The sequence below is a fragment of the Otolemur garnettii genome, unplaced genomic scaffold (assembly GCF_000181295.1).
Source record: "Otolemur garnettii isolate 467f Iridium unplaced genomic scaffold, OtoGar3 scaffold00043, whole genome shotgun sequence".
In the NCBI taxonomy this organism is placed as follows: Eukaryota; Metazoa; Chordata; class Mammalia; order Primates; family Galagidae; genus Otolemur; species Otolemur garnettii.
The window spans coordinates 11,633,661-11,646,710 of NW_003852438.1; the positions used below are offsets into that span (position 1 = coordinate 11,633,661).

Genomic DNA, 13,050 nt, shown 5'->3' on the forward strand with positions numbered 1-13,050 from the left:
AAAAAAAAAAAAAATCATTCTCAGTCCCTTAAAATGACCCCTATGATTCTTCACTATACTATCTGCCTTTAAAAATAGTCTAGGCCAGGTGGGCATTGTGACAGGCGCCTGTAGTCCCAGCTACTCGGGAGGCTGAGGCAAGAGAATTGCTTACACCCAGGGGTTGGAGGTTGCTTGAACTGTGTGATGCCATGGCACTCTATCAAGGGCAACAAAGTGAGACTCTGTCTCCACCAAAAAAAAAAATAGTCCAGGCCTTGTGAAGTGGCTAATACCTGTAATCCTACCACTCTGGGAAGCTGAGGCAGGTAGATTGCTTGAGCTCATGAGTTTGAGACCAGCCAGAGCAAAAGCAAGACCACCATTCTCTACTAAAAATAGAAAAACTGAGGCAAGAGGATCGCTTGAGCCTGAGAGTTGGAGGTTGCTATGAGCTATGACACACGGCACTCTACCCAGGGCGACAGCTTGAAACTCTGTCTCAAAAAAAGAAAAATAGTCCAGTATATAAGAGAAAAATGGATAGTTTTTACAATTCCTTTAAGAGAAGTCACCAAACCCTAGTCCTTTGTCATAGTTCACTCCACAAAAACCCCTAATCTGTGGCAAACCTCCATATCAACTACTCTGAGGCCAGATCTCTAGTTCTGTTTTTGTGCAGTTGATATTTTTCTTTTCTTTCTTTCTTTTTTTTGAGACAGAGTCTCACTATATCATCCTCAGTAGAGTGCTATGGTATCACAGCTCGCAGCAACCTCAAACTCTAGGGCTTAAGCGATTCTCTCGCCTCAGCCTCCCAAGTAGCCGGAACGATAGGTGTCCACCACAACACCTGGCTATTTTTTGGTTGCAGTTGTCATTGTTGTTTAGCAGGCAGGGGCTGAGCTCAAACCTGCCAGCGTTGGTGTATATGGCTGGCGCCCTACTCACTGAGGGATGAAAACTTATATTTTTCATCCAAGAATAAATATGTGGACTTATGAAATTTCAAATTAATTTTGGTCCTTTCTTCTAGTCTATAAGAGTTTTCAATATATTATTCAGTATATAAGTTCTCCCTCCTAGCTTTCCCATGAATGTAATGAATATCCCGTTTATATCTTCTTTTGCACTAGTGAGAATATCTAAAGGCAACGACCATGGACCAAATTATGTTACAAGGCATCAGAAATCTTTCCCTAGCTGAACACCCCCTAAAGTATCTGGACTCTTTGGGTACTGCCATTCAACCAATTTTAGGGAGCCATCTGACTATAACCATCATTTATACTATTCCATTTCGGTTGACCACCAACATATAAGAATACTCTAACAGGCCCAGTGGCTCATGCCTATAATCCCAGCACTTTGGGAGGCCGAGGAAGGAGGACTGCTTTAGGCCAGGAGTTTGAGATCAGCCTGGGCAACATAGCAAGATCCTGTCTCTATAAAAAATGAAAAAATTAGTTGGGAGTGGTGATGCATGCCTATAGTCCCAGCTACTTGGGATTGGGATTGCTTGGGCCTAAGAAGTTACAGCGAGGTCTGACTGTGCCACTACATTTTAGCCTGGGCAATAGAGTGAGACCCTAATGATACCCTAACAAGTTTCTGAATGTAAGTCTGTGGCATTACCAACCTAGTAATCCTGTTATAAAAGGAAATGAAGCTGCTCTTGGGTCAACAGCTTTGTGCCTCAGTTTTATCATCTGTAAGATGAATGAGTCAGACCAGGTGATCTTCACAGACCCTTGCACAGCTCTAGAATTCTATGATTACATAGCATGACAAGCTCTCTTCCCCAAATCCAAAAGCGCAAGTCTAGCCCCTGTCACTCAGCACTGCCAAGGGCCTGGGGACTAGCCCGCAGGTGGTTGTGTTGGTTAATCTCTCCCAGAAAGGAGTTGAAAAAAATACATTCTATGGCAGTTCTTAACCTGAGGCCCATGGTGAGCGGCAGCAGGTCCAAAACATCCTCTAAAATTGCGTGCAAAAATTTATCTATTGGGGCTTGGCGCCTGTAGCTCAGCGGCTAGGGTGTCAGCCAAATACACCAGAGCTGGCAGGTTCAAATCCAGCCTGGCCTGCCAAACAACAATGACAACTACAACCAAAAAATAGCCGGGCATGTGGCAGGCACCTGTAGTCCCAGCTACTTGGGAGGCTGAGGCAAGAGAATTGCTTGAGCCTAAGAGTTTGAGGTTGCTGTAAGCTGTGACTCCATAGCACTCTACTGAGGGTTACATAGTGAGACTATCTCAAAAACAAAGAAATTGTCTGTTGGGTTAGGTGTGATTTTAAGGGAAGAGGATCCATAGCTTCTGTCATTCCAAAGGGGGAAATGACCTGCCCCATGGGGTCTCTGGGAGGGAACTCAGTGGAAGGTGTGGTGCTCACATTTTTTTTATCTGCCTGCCCCTTCTTCCGTTCCTTGTTTGCCATGACCACCCCAGTACGCAGAGTTTCAAACACAGGGTCATTGCGATTGGCAGTAGCTAGTGGAATGGGAAGAGAAAGAAGACATTACTGGGGAGAGAAAGCAAGCCTTGGAGCAGAGAGAGATACCTGCTAAGGAAGGGAGAGATGAGATTGAGTAGATGGATATCCATGGGGGTGTGTGTATGAGAGAGAGAGGGGGTGGGATGGGGGAAAGACTAGGAAAGTATCAGCTGAGCAATACCTAGGTCACCAATAAAGGGATCTAAAAACACCACTGGTGATATAACATGATGGAGAAAAGTATTTACTAGAACTCCTTCCATACAACTTTATATGTTGGAAAGAATTTTGGTAAGCTGCTTGGTAGGTGGGACATGTGCAGAATCACTTTCTCTAAGCAGTGTGGTCCTGTAACTGCTAGCTTTTGTTCTGCTGAGTGGCATGTGCTAGCTAGAGTGCTGTTGCCAAATAAATGTTGAATAAACTGTCAATGAATATGTTTTTAAGGGATGCCAAATTACAAATGTGCCAGGATGCCCACAGCTCTTGGTCTGGCCCTGAGTCTGGTGTGACTCTGTAACAGGGATGAAGACAGGAGAGAATCCTTGTCTTTGCTTAGAAAGGGTTTTTCATATGAAGAGCTTATATGTGAAGGTCTCAGTTTTGGCTCTACTCTTGTTAACTTCATGTAGCTATAGCTAAATCTAATCACCCCCACTATAAAACAGTAATATTGACTGTGTATCAAAAATGGCTATAAAAATATTAGATCAAGGGAGAATCAAGAAAAATAGAATGTTTCTGCTTCAGAATTTGGCTTCTAAAGGTAGAGGTGGCACGAAACCTATCTCCAGGCTGCCCGTTCCCTCAGGTCCCATAGGGGCACTTACAGAGATCTTTGACACAAGCGTACTGCTGGTTGCTGTACAGTGGGGAGCTATAGGCCCGACGGAAACCAGGGGGCTGCAGGATGGGATGGGAGGAAACATTAGAGGTGGCAAGGTAAGGTCTAGACCCCATCTCTCCCATGAGTGCTCATCCCTTCTCAAAGTAAGAGATGGGCTGAGAAAGAAAACAATAGGGAAATGAATGGGATGTCTGGAGGAGCGACCAGCAGGAGGGTAGCTAGCAACACATCCCCCCTTCTTTCTTGCTCCCCAGACCCTACTCACAATCTTGCCGAAACATCTCTGCATCTCCACATAGGACTGACAATGTTCATGGATGTTGGTTTTGCAGTTCTTACAGCGAAGACCAAATTTGTTGTTGACTTGGGAGAGAACATTCTGGTAAGGTTCTGGATTGCTCTTTCCCTTTGCACCACTGCTGCCACTCTAGCTCTTAGGTTCCCGTTTCTGTCTGGGACCCTACTCCTCCAATCTCTAATAGTATTTATTTTAAGCCAAATCTAGCCACAGCCCAAATACTCTCCTAAAGTCTCTCCCCCACCCACTGCCTTCAACATCATACTCTCTGCTTCCCTTCATGACTCACGAACAATCATCCGGGCACAGACATCACAGAACTTTGGCTTTTTGAAGAAGTGATCTTTGAATTTGTGAGGCTTATCGTTGACAAGCTTAGGAGGTTCTGAAGGTGGTTCCTCTTCCTCTTCTTCTTCCTCCTCCTCTTCCTCATAGATGTAATAGATGGGCCCACCCCCAGCTCCCACTGCCTCCCCATTGGCCTGGGGTTCTGAGGGAATCTCCATCTCCTTCATCCCCGTAGACCCCTTCCTGAAAAACTGCTTCAGTCGTTGCAGCTGAGGGAGGGAATGAAGGAAACCCCGTGTTAAAAGGACTGTCACCCTTTCTAGAGTTGGTTGGGCTAAAGCCAACCAGACACATTTGAGCTTGGAACAAGGAACAGGCTCCAGGATAAGGGGGTATTGAGGGCTGCAGGTTCTGGCTAACATCCTAATAAATGAGTCACACACAAGTGAGATCAATTTTCTTCAGGAGCTGTAATGACTTCCCAGCCCCCCATACCTGGTGATCAGAGGCCCAGACTCACCCCACTTTGCCGAGTCTCTGCTGGGAAGGAGGGCTTAGGAGACTCCAGCACCTCCTTTTCTGTCATCCTGCAAGAGGTTGGACCCCACTATGAAATCTAATCCCTGACTGCCATCCTTCCCTCCCTTATTTCTGTCCCTCACAGTAGGGTTGTCCTTGAAGGGGAGGGTTTGGGAGAAATTTGGTTAAACGGAGATCCTTTGGCAGGAGTTATGAATAGAAAATTAGATGAAGGTCCAGAAAAAAAGCCCAACAGACTAAAGAACTTCCCAGTCAATTCCTCAAACTGATACCCAGCTTTCCACACTGACGACAATCCCAGCTTTACCACCCCAACACAGTGCCCAAGGGTGCATGGTTTAGGTATTTTCCTAGAGGTACTTTCTCCTGGGAACTTGTGGGCAATAGATATGTAACATGCATCTTCCATATCCCCTCTTTTCAAGAAGTTTAATGTGTGTCCCTGTGTATATGCATGGAGGGATGCATTGGAGACATTTGTTCTCCTCTACTTCTTTCTTGATACCAGGGGGCCCCATGTCTAGTTCTGTCCCAGCCTGCCTCAGGCCTCAGCTATTTTAAGTTTTCAGAGTAATATGAGCCCTTCCTTCCCTTACTATTCCATTCTCTTGATCCCACCCCCACCCCATGCTCCAATTCTAATTCATCCTGGAGTAGAATAATTTCACTCTTAAAACCCAAACTACTCACAGATAATGAAAGAAATGGAGACACTGAATAGATTATAAAATTGGGGCAGCTGGGAAGAGCAGGAAATGGAAAGAGGATCAAGAGGCAACTTACATTTGGGATTCCCTAAGTCAGTCCACAGTCTGTGGAAAGAAGTGGGAGGCACTGGGGCCTTGATGGTGGTGCTGGGTAAGGATTGGTCCTCTTCCTTGGGGGCTAACCCCCCCCCCCCAGTAACCTCCGTACTCACACCAGCTACCCAGACGATATTTGTAGACCTCCTAGCCTCTTGCCTTGGTGTCAGAGCTGAAATGACAGGGCTGGAGGAAAGTGGACAGCTGAGCAACACAGCTGACACAGAGAAATTAGACACGGGGAGGTCTGAGGCAGGGCCGGACCCTAACTCCTCCCATCCCCCAGAGCTGCTATTCCCTGATTCTTCACCTTTGGTGAGCAAGTCAGTACTGGCTAAATTCAGGAAAGGAGTTTCTGTTCATGCTGCACACTCATTTGAGAGGCTGACTGAAAGTAAAGATGCATTATTAACTTATTTCCTCATGCTTTCTCTGAAGGTGCAAACATGTGCCCAAATCTACCTTCCCTGGGCATACTGCAGGAACTTATATATCCACAAGGACTGATCTAGCCTTAAAAATTTTTTTGTTTGTTTTTTGAGACAGCGTCTCACTTTGTTGCCTTGGTAGAGTGCCATGGCATTGTACCTCACAGCAACTCAGACTCCTGGGCTCAAGCAGTTCTTTTGCCTCAGCCTCCCAGGTAGCTGGACTACAGGCACCCACCACAACACCTGGCTATTTTTAGAGGTGAGGTCTCACTCTAGCTCAGGCTGGTCTCAAACTCCTGAGGTCAGGTGATCCGCCTGCCTCAGTGTCCCAGAGTACTGAGATTACTGGCATTAGCCACCATGCCTGGCCCTCTCAAATATTTTTTATGGGGGGGAAGACAGAGTCTCACTCTGTTTCTTATACTGGAGTACCACGGTGTCAGCCTAGCTCATAGTAACCTCAAAACTCCAGGGCTCAAGTGACTTGCCTCAGATCCCAAGTAGCTGGGACTACAGGTACCCACTACAAACACTGGCAGTAGAGACTGAGTCTTGCTCTTGTTCAGGCCAATCTTGAACTCCTGAGCTCAAGGGATCCTCCCTGACCTACCGGAGTGCTAGGATTACAAGAGTGAGCCACGGAGCCCAGTCTATCTAGCCTCAAACTTTTAGGCTAAGAAAGGGTTGGGAGCCAGAGAGGAAAGATTAATTCCCAGAGCTTACCTATTAGCCACACTAGATAGCTTTCTTATTCATAGGTAGTTGGAGGGGTACCTTATTATCCTGTAAGGGAGTGAAGATTCTGTAGCATGGCTTTATTCCTCTAAATCCTTTTTTTTTTTTGCAGTTTTTGGCAGGGGCTGGGTTTGAACCCACCACCTCCGGCATATGAGGCTGGCACCTTATTTCTTTGAGCCACAGGCGCCACCCATTCCACTGAGGCAGGGCCAGACCCTAAATCCTGTCCTTACAGTGAAGGGAATTGCCAGGGCTACTAAAAAGAGACAGGGTGGGCCTTCCCTCTAAGGGGCTCTGAGGAGTGGTTGTCTAATGACTGAAAGCTTTAGCTGCCACAAGGGGAATTTTTATCATTTGTACAATGTCCCCTTCCCTATGAGAACTGCAAACTCTTAGATGTAGGAGAGCCAAGCCTCATACTTCAACCCTTTTGATTCCCTGATTCCATCTCCCACCTCTGATGCCCCAGTATATGAACTGATGTCAGAGAAAGATGGCATTCTTATCCCATAGGGATGCAGCCTTCTCCTACTCTTTGGGCTGTGACATGGCTGAAAAAAAGAGATACTTCCACGTCACAGAGTAATTTAGGGTGGTGAGGTAGTGCTGCTTTATCCCTTGCTATCTGGAAGACACGAAGGACTACTTTGGAGGTTGGGTCAGACAAGTTCCTGTAGGAGTATGGTTTAGGGATACAGCTACCCAGACTAAGAGATTGCCAAGACAATGTGCTTTGTCATTCCCATCCACTGCTCTTTTTTCTCTCTTGAAGGGGTGACCTTGAAAAGGGGGTTTTGGATGGCTCTTTATCTATAGGCTCTTTAGTGGCACTATTCTGATAGGCTGCAGAATAACAGGGCTAGCCTTGAGAAGCCCCAGATATAGGGAAAGCTCCATTCTGAAGCAGGGTGAGTTCTGTTTTTCACCTTTCTTCAGCTGCACAGGACAGGGACTGCTGAGCATGCCTGAGTAATATAGCATTTTGTCACTACAAGTTCAATTGATGTAGTTTGTTTGTTTGTTTGTTCGTTTTGGTTTTTGGCCAGGGCTGGGTTTGAACCTGCCACCTCCGGCGTATGGGGCTGGCACCTTACTCCTTTGAGCCACAGGTGCCGCCCGATATAGTTTTTAATGTAAGAAATATCCACTTTTGTTCTTGCCAGGTAGAACCCAATCATCTGACTTCAGGATTAAAGAAAGGCCCAAGTCCTCGATCCCTGAAGGATTTTTCAGATTAGATAGATAGGTATAAGGCCAGCATCTCAATCCAGTTCTGGACCTCATTCATCCAGCTCATCCACAAGGGCCCTGAGTATCATGGAATGAATAGGCTGGAAGGAACCTCAGAGGTCACTTAGTCAGTCTGCATATCTTATTTTACAGACACAGAGGTTCAGAGTAGTGAACAATAGTGGGGGAGCTACAAGAGCCCAAACCAAGGTCCCCTTAGAGACTCAGTCATCTGTCTGAATCACACGTAGGGAGGAAGATGGGATAGAGGGAACTGTGTGAGGAGTAACATGCATATGCTAGAGAAAGCCATCCCAACACAGAACAAACCTTCCACCGGCTAAGGTGCTAAACCTACCCAGGGCCTCCAAATCCCCATGCAAATTAGGGCAGCAACAGAGAAACAGTGACTGATGTCCAGAGACTGATTTTCTTTTATATTTAAAAACAAAACAAGCCTCCCCCCAATTATCCCTCCAAACAAACAAAAAACCAGATTAAATAAAATTTACAGTGAATATACCCAGCAAACATCTTTATGTGCAATTAAATACTGTGTCTGTTACTGCGGCACAAATCTCAGACAAACAATATACAAGTGTTCTGGGGGTGGGGAGTCCCAAGTTTTAACTCTGTGGGGTTTGGGAAGACAAGATAGGGGAAATGAGAGAATGGGGAAATCAATTTTTTCTTAATTCTGTCCATATAAATATATTCATAAAGACCAAAAAGGGAAGGAGGCTTGGGATGTTAAGGAAATAGGAGAATAGGGACATGTAGGCCCATCCCAATTCTACCTGACAAAAAAATAGGAAAGAAATTAATTTTATGGTGGGAGAAGAGATAAAAAAATGATAGAAGAGGATGGGAAGGACAGGGAAGCAGAGGGGGCACAATCAGGGAAACGAGGGGACCTGTGGGGAGCAAGGAGTCCAGTGCCAGTGTTGAGTATTTCCATCTTCATCTGTTTCCATCCCTAATGCTCAGGCTCCAGTTGGGTGTCACTCTCTTTACTTCCTGCCTCTGTCCATGGTCTGTCAGGATCCCTCCTCAACCCCCTCCACCCCTACTGTGCCGGTCCCTTCCCCTCCTCCATTTATTGGGAGCTGGCTCGCTCCAGGATCCTCAGGTCATAGTTCTTTTTGGCCATTCGAAGTTTGAAGCGACTCACAGAGTTGTTGAGGCGAAGAGAGGCATTTTGGGCAGCCAGAGGGCTGGGGAACACAGCCACGATGGTGTACAAGGCAGCGAGGTCCGAGTGGCGGCCGTTCTCGGCAGTCCCACTGTTGTCCCCCCCTCCCCCACCAGGCAGCCCCTGAGCATCTTTGAGCCACTGGATCTTGGCGCCCGACATGGCAAGCTGCGTGAAGAGTTTGTCCGCCTCAGTACGGGTGATGCCCTCAGGGAGATCTGTCACCTCCAGCACCCGCCCCAGGACTGGAAGGGGAGGAGAGAGGACATGGTTGTGAAAGGAGTAGAGGAGGAAGAACCAAACAATGCTCTGGGTTAGAAGTATCCACTGACCAACTCTCATAATGTCCTCAAAAGCTTGGCCTTTCCCACTTAGCCCTTTCTTCCTCTCCCCAAATCAACCCAACTTCCCATTATCCAGACTCTGATGAAGGCAACCAAGAGAAAAAATTGAACCTTTCTCTTCTTTTTAGCCCAGAGATACAGGCAAGAAGGGACTGGGAATCAGAATCTCATGGTTATAATCAGAGGACCTATGCCTCAGTTCTGTTGCAGGGCCACTGCTATGAAGGAAATGTGGCTTTTGCTAATTTTCTTTGGCAAAGTAAGTGGATCTATCTGATATATGTTCCATAGTTCCTTCCTACTCGCAAGATGGCCCAAATAGATTCTTCTTTTTTTTTTTTTTTTTTTGGCCAGGGGCTGGGCTTGAACCCGCCACCTCCAGCATATGGGGCCAGTGCCCTACCACCTTGAGACACAGGCGCCGCCCAGATTCTTCATTCTTATCGCAGGAAGTCATTTCCCTTCCTTCCCTTGTTTAGCACACTGCTCTGAGGAGGGAATGTCCTGAAAGATCTTGTGTGCCCAATATAGAGAGCCTGTAGGAAGAGACTTATTTCCCCATATTCTCTACCAATCTTTTCCTAAATTGGGTCTAGAACTACCAAAGGTTGGCATCCTAGATTAGGGTCAGGACGGCTCACAGACTTTTAATAAGAGGCTTGGTAATTCCCATCATTGTACTATTCCCAATTTTTACCATGATCCTTCTCAGGACATGGGATGGCTTGGTAAGAAGAACTGAGATACTTCACTTCTCCAGTTTTTGCTTACTTTTGAGCACAAAGGGTCCCATTTCCATTCCCCACCCTAAGCTGGCTTTTCCCACTCATCCTAGGGTGATAATGAAGGGCTGGAGGGGAAAATCCCCTCTTGGGGATTCAGCATCCTGTAACTCACCAACATCTGCCGTCCCCAGGTCAGTGGAGGCAGATTTGAGTGCTTGTCTCTTGCCCCGGTTTCCATGCTTCAGTCCACTCTGTCCCTTTAACATTTGAAAGACAAAACTCTCACTCAGGATGAACAACACTGACTGCCTTGCATTCTAGTGGCTGCCTGAGAAATTGAGGAGTAGCACCCAACTCCAAGGATACCATCCCACCAGGCCGTGAGGATGAGAAAGCAAGAGCCCCTCCTCTTTGGCACTGGGGTCAGGTGGGAGGAATGAGAACAGATGTAGGGCAAGGCTCCTTCTGCTTTGTTCATTCTGCACCATCTCCCTTGTGCATCCAGCTAGTTGATATAGGCCGCTCAGAGATAGGAGCCCAGGTAAGAATGGGGATCTGATGGTCCTAAGGGATACCCTTACCTGGTGCACTGTGTAAGTCGACTGGCTGTGGAGCAAGGGAGGGCAGATGGACAGATTGTACTGTAATGGCTGGCCCAAGAGGGAGTAGCGTCCATCACCTAGGGAGTAAGAGCAGATGGTCTTCTGGGAGCTTGAGCTTCATGGTATGACTTATGAGACTTCAGAGGGTTTTGGAGATAGATAGCAACAATGCACACTATTCCTATTTTTCCATGCTGGGAATACCCAGTGACTAAGACTTGTCTCTCTTCCTAAACACTTTGGCTCTAAGCTATCATGAATGGGACTATTAGTTCTCCTCTTAAGGAAGGGTTCTGTCCACTGTAGACAAAAGGCTCTATGGAAATGACTAAGGAAGAAACCTATAGATCCTTATAAACGTCTGTTATGCATTACACAGATTCTCATGACCTCTAAACCCAGGGTTCAAGTCTCCCAGGCAATACAGCATGGTGAAGAAGAGCACAGATGTCTTAGTTTAAAACTGGCTCTGTTACTAGAAATGTGAAGTTGGGTGTTTTTCCATCTTCAGTATTGCCAAAAAGGTTCAATAAACATAAAACATATAAGGCCCCTATAGTAACACCTGGTACATATCAAGCACCCTAAGATTTACCTATTATTGATAAATATTACAGAGCACGATCACTTTTTTAAACCATATTCTTATCTTCTTTCTATACTGCTTATGACAGCTAAGGCAGAAAACAGGATTATGCCCATTTTTTGTGATTAATCTATTTTTAAAATTTTTTTTGAGATACAGTCTTGCTCTGTCACCTTGGGGGGATAGAGTGGTGTCATTATAGCTCATAGCAACCTCAAACTCCTAGGCTCAAGCCATACTCCTGCCTCAGCCTCCAAGTAGCTAGGACTATAGGCACATGCCACCATTCTGGCTAGTATTTCTATTTTCAGTAGAGACAAGGTCTTGCTCTTGGTTTAGGCTGGTCTTATACTTCTGAGCTCAAGCAATTCTCCCATCTTGGACTCCTAGAGTGCTAGGATTTATAGGTGTGAGTCACCATACCTAGCTTGATTTATCGCATTTATAGATCAGAAAACTAAGGCTCTAGTTCTGAGTTTTGTTTTGTTTTTTTGTTTTTTGAGACAGAGTCTCACCATGTCGCCCTAGGTAGAGTGCCATGGCGTCACAGCTCACAGCAACGTCAAACTCTTGGGCTCAAGTGATTCTCTTGCCTCAGCCTCCGAAGTAGCTGGGACTACAGACACCCGCCACAATGCCTGGCTATTTTTTTGTTGTAGTTGTCGTTGTTTGGCAGGCCCGGGCTGGGTTTGAAACCACCAGCTCTGGTGTACAGGGCTGGTGTCTTAGCTGCTAAGCTACAGGCGCCAAGCCATCTAGTTCTTTTTTTTTTTGAGACAGAGCCTCAAGCTGACCCCCTGCGTAGAGTGCTGTGCCATCACAGCTCACAGCAACCTCCAACCCCTGGGCTCAAGCGAGTCTCCTGCCTCAGTCTCCCAAGTAGCTGGGACCACAGGCGCCTGCCACAATGCCTGGCTATTTTTTTTGGTTGCAGCCGTCATTGTTGTTTGGCGGGCCTGGGCTGGATTCGAACCTGCCACCTTAGGTATATGTGGCTGGCACCTTAGCCACTTGAGCTACAGGCGCCAAGCCAAGCCATCTAGTTCTGAGTTTAAGTAACTTGCTTAACATCACAAAGCCAGTCAGTGGAGAAACTGGCACTTGACTCTAAACCCAGTATTTTCTCTTCTAAAACCATGCTGTTTCTGACCTAGCCTCACATGCCCAGCCCTCAAACTCAGTCTTGATGCTAGGTTAAACTCTCTGGTTCATTAGAAAGTCCAGTGAATTTGTTTCTCCAGCCTCTTTCACCTTATTTGGTAGTTAATACCAAATATGTAAAGGAAAGCTGGAGTAAGTTAAGCATGGGCAATAGTGAAGGACAAGTCTCTGTGGCCTAAAGAGGGATGTTAAAGAGTTAGCTCCCAGAATTGGATCAGCCACACTAATTCCCTGCCTGTTGCTACTCTCTCAATCTCTCCAATTGGGAATGAATGTGAAAGGTGAATTCCACAGAAGCCAGGCCTAATTTAACCCCTACCCTGTGCTGGGCCCCCAGGCCGTGGGAACTGTGTGAGGACAGGCAAGGGACTAAGTCCTGTGCAGACGGTGCTGAGGTTGGTGACAGGAGAAGGTGCTGGAGACTGGGTAGGAGATGTGACAGGACTGCTGCTCATCTGTGTGCTGGCCTGTGGAAGAGAGAAGTACATATCACATAAACTCCAAAAGATACTCTCTGGATATTCCTTTGGCTTGGCTTAAAATTCCTCTCTCAGGAAAGAAGTTTTTCTTGCTGACCTCTGGGAAAGTTGAACTGCTTCTTCATACTGCCCCCTTAGTCTTCAATTCATTTGTGTATTTTATTTTTTTGAACCAGGATCTCACTTGTCATCCAGGCTAGAGAGCAGCAGGGTCATCATAGCTCACTGCAACCTCAAACTCCTGGGCTCAAGTGATCCTCTTGCATCAGCCTCCTGAGTAGCTGGGACTCCACGTGGGTACCACCACA

General features: G+C 46.5%; 2 protein-coding genes across 15 annotated transcripts in view; both read right to left on the bottom strand.

The window, feature by feature from the left end:
* Nucleotides 1-5,033, bottom strand: part of STAC3 (SH3 and cysteine rich domain 3) — a 7,686-nt gene extending 2,653 nt beyond the window's left edge. For 2 of the 4 annotated variants that reach the window (XM_012805588.2, XM_012805586.2), the window contains exons 1-5: nucleotides 4,432-5,033; nucleotides 3,913-4,180; nucleotides 3,591-3,688; nucleotides 3,309-3,381; nucleotides 2,377-2,474 (exon numbers count right to left, since the gene is read on the bottom strand). In XM_012805588.2, coding sequence (XP_012661042.1) covers nucleotides 2,377-2,474; nucleotides 3,309-3,381; nucleotides 3,591-3,688; nucleotides 3,913-4,180; nucleotides 4,432-4,497 — 603 coding nt within the window. In that variant the 5' untranslated portion in view covers nucleotides 4,498-5,033. Of the gene's footprint in view, nucleotides 1-2,376; nucleotides 2,475-3,308; nucleotides 3,382-3,590; nucleotides 3,689-3,912 lie in introns of all 4 variants that reach the window. The other 2 variants (XM_012805587.2, XM_012805585.2) reach the window with 1 other exon arrangement.
* Nucleotides 5,034-8,069: 3,036 nt separating this feature from the next.
* The window catches only part of R3HDM2 (R3H domain containing 2), a 192,034-nt gene continuing 187,053 nt past the window's right edge, over nucleotides 8,070-13,050 (bottom strand). For 9 of the 11 annotated variants that reach the window (XM_023513610.1, XM_023513608.1, XM_023513606.1 and 6 more), the window contains 4 exons: nucleotides 12,583-12,730; nucleotides 10,496-10,593; nucleotides 10,087-10,171; nucleotides 8,719-9,090 (listed from right to left, as the gene is read on the bottom strand). In XM_023513610.1, coding sequence (XP_023369378.1) covers nucleotides 8,750-9,090; nucleotides 10,087-10,171; nucleotides 10,496-10,593; nucleotides 12,583-12,730 — 672 coding nt within the window. In that variant the 3' untranslated portion in view covers nucleotides 8,719-8,749. Of the gene's footprint in view, nucleotides 9,091-10,086; nucleotides 10,172-10,495; nucleotides 10,594-12,582; nucleotides 12,731-13,050 lie in introns of all 11 variants that reach the window. The other 2 variants (XM_023513612.1, XM_012805589.2) reach the window with 1 other exon arrangement.